This window comes from Mirounga leonina, unplaced genomic scaffold (assembly GCF_011800145.1).
Source record: "Mirounga leonina isolate KUSES-001 unplaced genomic scaffold, KU_Mleo_1.0 Mir_106, whole genome shotgun sequence".
NCBI classification, from domain to species: domain Eukaryota; kingdom Metazoa; phylum Chordata; class Mammalia; order Carnivora; family Phocidae; genus Mirounga; species Mirounga leonina.
Window position 1 is genome coordinate 4,579,851 of NW_023270232.1, and position 11,049 is coordinate 4,590,899.

The following is an 11,049-nucleotide window of genomic DNA, read 5'->3' on the forward strand; positions in this document are numbered from 1 at the left end:
GTCACTCCCTATCTAACCTTTTTTGTGAGCATCTCTTCCAAAAATTCATTTACAAAATTTTAATCATTAAGTTTTGTGAATTGCTTTTTCCTTCTCCACATGTGCACGCTTTTCGGTAAGTACAGATCTTACATTTCTGGTGACTACATCGGATCTCATAGTATAGTATGCCACTATCTACTTAACCAGGACTCTAGATGGCCATGTTAGTTATTTACAATTTTTCACTATTATGTATAAATAACTCTAAAATGAATGTCCTTGTATAAATCTTTGCCTACTTGTCTGTCACCTGGAAATGTGTAAGATCTCCCTGGGACAAAGCTGAGGAAGTAATCCTGAGGAACATTAACACTTAAAAGACAGACATGTAATTTCATTGATTCCTTAGAATAATTCTGTTTCCCCCAATGGTAACATTTTACATAACCATAGAACAAGGATCAAAACCAGGGTATCAGCATGAAAGACGTTATCCCGTGGATACTTCTTTACACTGCTTTTTTTCCCTTTAATGGCATATCCTGGAAATCACGTCAGGTCTTAGAAATCTTAACTCTTTTTGTTTCGTAACTGCATCGTACTCCATTGTGTGGAGCACTGTAGTTTATTCAACCATTTTCTTACTCTTAACTGTGGGCATGTAGATTGTTGCCAGTATTTTGCAGTTACACAATGCTACAGTGGGGAACCTTGTGTATATGTATTTTTGTACTGTTGGAGGTGTATCTTCATGGTATATTCCTGGAAATGGGATAGCTGAGCCAAAAGGTAAGAGCATATGTAGTTTTAAAATTTGACTTTATATGTAGTTTTATTATATGTTGGCAAATTTCCCTCTAGAAGAGGAATTCCTGCCTTGCCACTTATTTTGTGAAGAAGCCAGGCCATTTGTTTTGTAGATTCTGCCGCATTCTGAATTTTGCTGATGCATCTCCATCTGTCATTTAACGAGCTCTTTTACCTCCTGTATTTTTTTTTTTTTTTAAAGATTTTGTTTATTTATTTGACAGCACAAGTAGGCAGAGCAGCAGGCAGAGGGAGAGGGAGAAGCAGACTCCCCGCCAAGCAGGGAGCCCAATGCGGGGCTCGATCCCAGAACCCTGGAATCATGACCTGAGCCAAAGGCAGACGCCCAACCAATTGAGCCACCCAGGCGCCCCTTCCCCCTGTATTTAATGTAAATTGATAATCAGATCTAGAAAGGTACACAATGTCCATTTCTCTCTCTGTCTTTTCATGTTAGCAGAAAAAGATCATTACTGTCTACATGTATAATTGCATTAGGGTTCTTGCAAAATGGTGATACTCTATCATTTCTTTTTCATTCGTTAGCTGGAATACTTCTAAAGAAGGAAACCTGTCTTTTTTTTTTTTTTTTAAGATTTTATTTATTTATTTGACAGAGACACAGCGAGAGAGGGAACACAAGCAGGAGGAGTGGGAGAGGGAGAAGCAGGCCTCCCGCCGAGTGGGGAGCCCGATGTGGGACTCGATCCCAGGACCTGGGATCGTGACCTGAGCCGAAGGCAGACACTTAACAACTGAGCTACCCAGGCGCCCCAAGAAGGAAACTTGTCTTAACACTTGATACCCTGAATAGAATACTATTCCTACAGAAAGGGCAGATAAGTGCTGATTCTTTCCATTTCTTTCTTTCTTTTTTTTTTTAAGATTTTATTTATTTGACACAGAAAGAACGAGAGTGAGAGAGAGACAGAGAGCAAGCACAAGCAGGGGGAACAGCAGACAGGGGAGAAACCGACTCCCTGCTGAGCAAGGAGCCAGATGCGGGACTTGATCCCAGAACCCTGGGATTATGACCCGAGCCGAATGCAGCCTCTTAACCGACTGAGCCACCCAGGTGCCCCTATTTATTTATTTTAGAGAGAGAGAGCAGGGTGAGGGGCAGAGAGAATCCTCAAGCAGACTCCCTGCTGAGTGAGGAGCTGGACTCGTGGCTTGATCTAATGACCCTGAGATCATGACCTGAGCTGAAATCAAGAGTCAGATGCTTAACCGACTGAGCCATCTAGGCTCCCTTCTTTCCCTTTATTTATGTACAAATTTTCAAAATTACAGTTGGTTCCCTAGCTCCCTCCAAAGGTGGCCAGTGAGTATTTCATTGTTAGTGTTGATTCATGATAATATGCTGGATTTTTACATATTTGATATGACTTAATCAATGGTAGTTATTTTATTGATGTTCAAATTATCCAATTTTTGGCCAGCAAGAGCCTCTTTCTAGCTTGGTACCTTCTCAGTCCTTTTGACCTTACCCTCCTAGTCTTTGGTAGTTTCCTTGATTTCTGGTGGGACAAGATACCTGGGCGCATCCTGCCCCAGAACCAAAATGACTATTTTCTCCAAGGAATCATGTTTCCTTATAATGGGAAATGCTGGGGCACCTGGGTGACTCAGTTAAGCTTTGGACTCTTGATTTTAGCTCAGGTCAGGATCTCAGGGTCTTGAGACCAAGCCCCGCCTCCAGCTCCGAGCTCAGTGAAGTCACTTGTCCCTCTCCCTCTGCTCCTCCCCACCGTGCTCTCTCTCTCTCTTAAATACATACATACATACATAATCTTAAAAAAAAAAAAAAAGGACATGCCTAAACGGGCCCTAAATCAGGAAACCAAGACTTACGTTGTATCTTATATTATTATTTTTTTATCTGACTCATTAAATAGCTTAAGTTTGTTCTCAATTGTTGTCACCGTTGCTATTATACAAGTGATCTTGGGGCTCCTGGGTGTTGCAGTCGGTTGAGCGTCTGACTCTTGGTTTCGGCTCAGGTCGTGATCTTGGGGTCATAAGATCCAGCCCTGGGTCAGTCTTCAGGATGGAAGCTCAGTGCCAGTCGGCTTGAGATATCTATCTCCCTCTCCCTCTGCCCTTCCCCACTGTGCACGTGTGTGTGTGTGTGTGCACTCTCTCTCTCTCAAATAAAATAAATCTTTAAAAGTGATCTTTTCCTTCACTGTATCTTTTCCCCAATGAAAAGTTGTTGATTTTTATTTGTGAGTGGCCTACTTAACTGAACTTTTTTACTCTGTGTTCACTTGTTTTACTTTGCTTTTTCAGGAAGACAATATAATAATTTCCCCATCTTCTTCCCAACCATTATACCTCTTATTTTGTTCTTTTGTCCATTTGCATTTTCTGACGATTTCAGATCAGTGTTATATACTGAAGATGATACAGTCACACTGGTCTCATTAAGGAGTTTTCCATTAAGTGGGCTTTCTGACGTAAAAGACAAAGGAATTCGTGCTTTTTGTTGTTGTTTTCTTTCTTTGTTTTTGTGTTTTCTGAGGTGGGGAGGGGCAGAGGGAGAGGGAGAGGGAGGGAGACTCTCAAGCAGACTCCACGCCCAGCACAGAGCCCTAGACAGGCCTCTGTCTCAAGACCCTGAGATCATGACCTGAGCCAAAATCAAGAGTTGGACGCTTAACTGACTGAGCCACCCAGGCGCCCCAGAATTAGTGCTTTTAGTGTAGAGCTTTTACTGCAATGAAGGTAACTGGTAGACATTAGCAGTGGTTGGGCCAGGCAAGTTAACTCCCTTTCACTGCAGATGCCTTCCACTTTTTTGTCTCCGTTGTCACAGAGCTCAGCTCACTGCCCCATGGTGATCTGTGCTCTACCACCCACTGCACACCTTTCACAGGGACTGCTTTATAACATTTCACAGGGCTCTAAGAATGCTCAGCCCTCAAAATACCGATATACAAAGAAGGCCAAGAAAGGAATATACTCCCCATATAGCAGCCAGAGTTCTATCGCAAATTTCCTAGTCTCATGTCTTTGTGTTTTTTAGTACGTCTGTGTAAGGATTTTCCAAAAATCCTCATTTTAGTTTTCATCTAAGTGTTCTTCCAGTTAGATATGTAGAGGTCAGCACCATGTGTCATGGAGGTTTATTTTTTGAGCTCCTACTACGACAGCATAACATATTGATTGAAAGTGTGGGTCCTAGAGCAAAACTGCCTACTTCTGTGTATGACCTTTGGTAAATTATTAATCTCTATGGACCTCAATTCTTTTTTTTTTTTATTTGCGAGAGAGAGAATGAGAGACAGAGAGCATGAGAGGGAGGAGGGTCAGAGGGAGAAGCAGACTCCCCGCTGAGCAGGGAGCCTGATGCGGGCCTCGATCCCGGGACTCCAGGATCATGACCTGAGCCGAAGGCAGTCGCTTAACCAACTGAGCCACCCAGGCGCCCTATGGACCTCAATTCTTAACGTGCAGAACGGGAATAATAATAGTTGCTCACAGAGTTCTGAGGATTAGGTGATTTTTTTTTTAATTCCAGCTAGTCAACATACAGTGCAATATTAGTTTCGAGGATTAGATGATTTTAATATATAGAATGTTATTTGGCTCATAGTAAGTAATTAGCTACCACTATTAACAGTGCCACTTGCTTTCCTATTCGTGATCAGCCAGGTACTGAGCACCTACTATGATTATTACGGTAGTTTCCTCACCAGTCTCCCTGCTTCTTTTCAGTCTCCCCACTTCTTCTCTATCCCCCTCCTTATTATTTCAGAATAATTCTTTAAGTCAGATTTTGTCACTCCTTCAAAACCACCCAATGGCTCCCATCTCACTCAGAATAGCCAAAGTCCCTATGGTGGCCTTAGGAACCCTACATGATTGGGCCCACATTGCTTCTCTGACTTCCATCACCTACTGCCCTTTCCGTTCTCTCTACCCCAGGCTCTTAAGAGGTCTCCCTGTTCCTTGAACACACCAGGCACGCTCCTGTGTCAAAGCCTTTGTATTTGCTCTTCCTCTGTCTGGGATATACTTCCCCTGATGTCTTCATGGCTCACTCTCTCAGAGGAAGAGAATGAGTTCCAGTTTCAACATACTGATATACAGTGGAACATTCAGGTGTGGTGGTTCCAGTTAGGAGATGGATATTACAGTCTGGAACTCCAGAGAATCATCGGGCCTGGAGACCCAAGTTTTGTAATAGAAGCCATGGAAATGCGTAAGATCTCCCTGGGACAAAGTTTAGGAAGGAGTCCTGAGGAACACTAACATTTAAAGGATAGATATTTAATTTCACTTCTTCCTTAGGATAATTCTGTAGAGATAAGTAATAGTATCACTTATGTTTTACCATGAAAAACCTGAAGCTTAGAGAAGTTAACTTATCAATTAGAAGCAGAGCTGAGAATCAAACTATGTCTATGAGCTTCTAAAATCGGTGCTCCTTTGTGTGTCCCCAAGCGCACAGAGCTAGCTAGCGCCTCATAGTTAACACCTCCGCCCGGCCCCTTCCCCCCACATTTGACTCGCATTTGACTTCATAACTTAGGAAGGTATGGAATGGAAAAAGCCACGCCTGAAGCGGCTTATCACAGGTCTGGGACTTCTGTGTTACGTTGGGAAGTTGTACACATACCTACAACCTTCTTCAGTGTTGAAGTGAAAACATTTGTCGATCACTGAGTGCTTTTTACGTAGTGAAAGCTAACTTTCACTCCAGAAGCTATATATTAATAATAAATGAATCCTTGTTACATCTTCATCCAGTCATGGGCTAGGTTATATATTAATATCAAAAGTTTTGTCATTCAGTTTATACCAACTAACGAGAGTAGTTAGGTATGTTTCTAATGTATTCTAACATCAAAAGTTTTCTGTCATTCAGGTTATACCAACTAACGAGAGTAGTTAGGTATGTTTCTAATGTGTTCTGTTAAAGGTAGAAGAACTTCTACGGGTCACGCGATAGAATTCATCACCGCAGAGGGTGGGGCTGGAGGTGGGACCACCCTCATTGAGAGCTTCGTTTCCATGACAACGGTTGCTGTGGTGCCCACTACGCCTTTCCATTGGTTACAGCCGAGCACATTGCGGGTCCTCTGGCGGACCTCATTGGTTACGGTTCCGCAGTGTTGGGATCTGTCCGGGGCCGTAAGTGAAGTGTCGCAAAGCAGAAAGAAGGCGGGAGTCCCGATTGCAAACATTGAGGACGCCCAGGCGGTAGAGGCCGCTATGGCGAGTCCTCCGTGGGCCGAGATTCGTGAGAAATTCCAGGCCGCGCTGGCTCTGTCGCGGGTGGAATTGCATAAAAACCCCGAGAAAGAACCCTATAAGTCCAAGTACGGCGCCCGAGCGCTGCTGGAAGAGGTCAAGGCGCTGTTGGGCCCCGCGCCTGAGGACGAGGATGAGCGGCCTCAGGCGGAGGAGGGCTTGGGCGCGGGGGACCACGCCCTGGGGCCGCCGGCCGAAGTGGTGGAAGCCGAGGGGCCCATCGCCCAGGGAGCAGTGAGGCTGGCGGTGATCGAGTTCCACCTCGGTGTGAACCACATCGACACCGAGGAGCTGTCGGCGGGGGAGGAGCATCTGGTGAAATGCCTGAGGCTGCTGCGCAAGTACCGGCTGTCGCAGGACTGCGTCTCCCTCTACATCCAGGCGCAGGTGAGAGCGAGCACGGCCCACTGTCGTCGGCCAGAGGCGAGGGGTGGAGAGGGTCCCCACTCTCGCCAAGGCTAAAGGCAGATGTTATCAGGCACAATTTGACCCCGTGTTTTTGAAGCTTTGGAATGAACAGCTTGCAAATTCCACCGACATCACTTGCTGCTTCGCTTAGTCGTGGTCAACGCATTGGTTTCCTGAGACCCTACTACCTCATAAATGCCTTTTCCAGCTCTTCTCCACCAGTCCAAATCCTGTTCATTCTATTCAGAAGAAATCCATAGTAATTTAAATCTTAAGGTCTCGAGGAAATTACAGAGGATGTCCCGAGTGCATGCTTAATTTAAAACAAATTGTTCAAAAATCATCAGTTTCTGTTTTTGCCATATGTGTGTGTGTGTGTGTGTGTGTGTATATATATTCGTTTGCTCCCCAGGGAATTCTTTAGATTTTTTTTTTTTTTTTTAGATTTTATTTATTTATCTGGCAGAGAGAGACACAGCGAGAGAGGGAACACAAGCAGGGGGAGTAGAAGAGGGAGAAGCAGGCTTCCCCGCAGAGCAGGGAGCCCGATGTGGGGCTCGATTCCAGGACCCCGGGATCATGACCTGAGCCGAAGGCAGACGCTTAACGACTGAGCCACCCAGCCGCCCCTCCCCAGGGAATTCTTGCCGATTTTTCAAAACCCATCTCAAAACAGACTTCATACTTCTAGTGACTTTCTTTGGATCATTTTGTTCCGAACTTGTATCTTTGAATTCTTGTAATACTTACCGTTTCCCATTTATGTGGTCCTTGGTTTATTATTTTTATTTTTATTTATTTATCTGACAGAGAGAGAGATGGCGAGAGCAGGAACACAAGCAGGGAGAGTGGGAGAGGGAGAAGCAGGCTTCCCGCTGAGCAGGGAGCCCGATGCGGGGCTCGATCCCAGGACCCCGGGATCATGACCTGAGCCAAAGGCAGACGCCCAACGACTGAGCTACCCAGACGCCCCATGGTCCTTGGTTTATTAAGAAATAAATCTGACATTCTCTTCGGGAACATAACATTTCAGAATACAAATTTTATGAACTCCTTTTATGTGCCAGGAACTTGGAGTAAGCTCACAAACCTTTACATCCAGTAGTTCCAGTTCTTAATATATGTGATCCAGGGAACATTTACCAAAATTGATCATATGGCCTCAAAGAAAAACCTCAGAATTAAAAAGGAAATTGTACAGGTCATTTTCTTTTAACATGACCCAATAAAATTAAAAGCTACACAATAACAGGAACTATGTCTCTTTTTGCACACTATTTATAACCTCAGTGCCTCCTCCATAGTAGGCCATTCTAAATATATGTCCAGTGGATGAATGATCTAATGAAATTCATAAGATGTTGAACTCAGACAAAACCTCAAAATTTTCTTTAATCATATGGTTGCCTAAAACCTTAATAAGCATTGAACAATTTCAACATCTCAAGAATAGAATTAGAAACCACCCTAAATGTAATATGGAATGTCCAGTATTTACTATATTTTGATTTTAATATGCACATTGTTTCATATCTTAATATGTCTAAAATCAGGATGCATCTTATAGCTGTGTCATAATTTACTTGGCAGTGTTTTCTTGTTGATAAAATAGTTGTCTTACAGATGGGACATCTTACATTCAGTGAATACAGTATTTCAAATAGCCAACCTTTTCTGAAGGGTGAATTATTTTAGGTATTCGTACTAAAATCAGGAAGAAAACCTTGATTAGAAGTTCTGGCCATTGCAGAGGCACCTGCGTGGCTCAGTCAGTTACGCATTTGACTTGATTTTGACTCAGGCCATGATTTCAGGGTTGTGGGATTGAGCCCTGCATAGGGCTTCACACTCCAGGTGGAGTCTGCTTGAGATTCTCTCTCTTCCTCTCCCCCTCCCCCCACTCTCTATCTCTCAAATGAATGGAAGAGGGGTGCCTGGGTGGCTCAGTCCATTAAGTGTCTGCCTTCAGCTCAGGTCATGATCTCCAGGTCCTGGGATCAAGCCCCGCATCTGGCTCCTTGCTCAGCAGGGAGTCTGCTTCTCTCTCTCTCTCTCTCTCCCTCTGCCCCTCCCCACTGCTCATTCTGTCTCTTAAATACCAAATATAAATAAAATATTTAAAAAAAAAATGAATAGATAAATCTTAAAAAAAAAGTTCTGGCCATTGCAATAATATAGAAAGCAAATAAGAGTTATTAATTTGGGAAAAAAATAAAATAATTTCTAAAAGTAACTATTTGCATATGTGATCCTTGTATACCTAAAAACTAAAGTCATCAGCTGAAAAACTATTAGAACTGTGATCAATTCAATAAAGTGGGAGGATATAAATAAATATATAATATTAATAGTATTCCTGTACATAAGCAATACTGGTTAAAAATACTATTTTTAGAAATTGCATTCACAACAGCAATATTAGAGGTAATAGAACTGATAATCCTAAATGGAAAAATATAACAGTTTCCTGGGTGGCAAGAATTAAACATAACAGTCATATATATATATTTTTTAAGATTTTATTTATTTATTTGACAGAGAGAGAGAACAAGCAGAGGGAGTAGCTGAGGGAGAGGGAGACGCAGGCTCCCCAGATCTGGGTCTGGATCCTAGGACCCTGGGATCATGACCTGAGCGGAAAGCAGACGCTTAACCGACTGGGCCACCCAGGCACCCACATAACAGTCATATTCTGATACTCATTTGTAGGTTTAATGCAATTTCTGCTGAAATCATAATAGTTTTTCTTAGAGCTTGACAAAATGAGTATGTGTATATGAAAGAATAAAGAAAAGTGAACATAAGAAAAAGAAAAATGCACTAAAACTAGCTTACCAGGTACTAAAACTCTACAGAAATAATAATTTAATTAGATTAGATTAAATGGTAATTTAATTTAATTAGCTAGTACCTAGTTTACCAGATACCAAAACTATACGGCAATAGTAATTTGTCTGTGCTAGTGTGTTTCTAACTCTCCTGTTTGGTTGATCTTTTTTTCCAGTGACATTACCACACTAGAATTTTATTACATTTAATATTTGCTATATAGGATGGGAGATTTTGTTTTAAAGATTTTCTTGATTTGTTTATTTTAGAGAGAGAGCATGCAAGCAGGGGAGGAGCAGAGTGGGAGGGAGAGGAAGGGAGAAAGAATCTCAAGCAGACTCAGCGCCAAGTGTAGAGGACACCGGGCTCCATCTCACAACCCTGAGATCATGACTGCAGCCAAAACCAAGAGTCTGAAGGTTAATCAGCTGAGCCACCCAGGTGTCCCAGTGATGAGAGAGTTGATCTCACTAATAATAAAACAAACTAAAAAAAATAGAAAAATTGGATCAGATTGGCAGAGATTATTAAAGATGGCTTATACTTGTTACTGGAGAGACTATGAGGAAACAGGTAATATCTGTTAGCATTATTGTTAGTGGAAATACAAATTCATAGAACTTTCTGAAGATCAGTAGGTATCAGAATTCTGGAGTCAAGATTTTGACTTTAAAATTCCGTATCAGGGGCGCCTGGGTGGCTCAGTCCGTTAAGCATCTGCCTTTGGCTCAGGTCATGGTCCCAGGGACCTGGGATCAAGCCCCGCATCGAGCTCCCTGCTCAGCAGGAAGCCTGCTTCTCCCTCTCCCACTCCCCTGCTTGTGTTCCCTCTCTCGCTGTGTCTCTCTCTGTCAAATAAATAAATAAAATCTTAAAAAAAAATCAAATAAAATTCCTATCAATATCCTAAAATAATATTGGGACAGGTATGCAAAGGTATGTCAGCATGGATGTTCATCACAGCATTGTCAATTAAAAAAAAACAAATATCAGTCAGTAGCTATATGGTTAAATAAATATGGATACATCCAGGGGCGCCTGGGTGGCTCAGTCGTTAAGTGCCTGCCTTCGGCTCAGGTCATGGTCCCAGGGTCCTGGGATCGAGCCCCGCATCGGGCTCCCAGCTCCGCGGGAAGCCTGCTTCTCCCTCTCCCACTCCCCCTGCTTGTGTTCCCTCTCTCGCTGTGTCTCTCTCTGTCAAATAAATAAAATCTTTAACAACAACAACAAAAATATGGATACATCCATACAGAAGAACAGTGTGCAGCCACTAAAAAATAATGATACATATTTGTTAATCAAAAATATCAATATTGGGGGCGCCTGGGTGGCTCAGTTGATTGGGCGACTGCCTTCGGCTCAGGTCGTGATCCTGGTGTCCCAGGATCGAGTCCCGCATCGGGCTCCCTGCTCGGCGGGGAGTCTGCTTCTCCCTCTGACCCTCCTCCCTCTCATGCTCTCTGTATCTCATTCTCTCTGTCTCAAATAAATAAATAAAATCTTTAAAAAAAAAATATCAATATTGGGGCGCCTGGGTGGCTCAGTCGTTAAGCGTCTGCCTTCGGCTCAGGTCATGATCCCAGAGTCCTGGGATCAAGCCCCGCATCGGGCTCCCTGCCGATGAGCCTGCTTCTCCCTCACCATCTGCTTGCCTCTTTGCCTACTTGTGCTCTCCCTCTCTCTCTCTTTGTCAAATAAATAAATAAAATCTTAAAAAAAAATTAAAAAATATCAATATTAGGGAGGGGGAAGACTAAGGCATGT

The 11,049-nt window shown here is 43.1% G+C and overlaps 1 protein-coding gene across 1 annotated transcript in view; it reads left to right on the plus strand.

The window, feature by feature from the left end:
- Positions 1–5,912: 5,912 nt before the first annotated feature.
- The window catches only part of LOC118018069 (KIF-binding protein), a 41,891-nt gene continuing 36,754 nt past the window's right edge, over positions 5,913–11,049 (plus strand). The window contains exon 1 of the mRNA XM_035016548.1: positions 5,913–6,435. Within this exon, the coding sequence (XP_034872439.1) occupies positions 6,010–6,435 (426 nt within the window). The 5' untranslated portion in view covers positions 5,913–6,009. The remainder of the gene's footprint in view (positions 6,436–11,049) is intronic.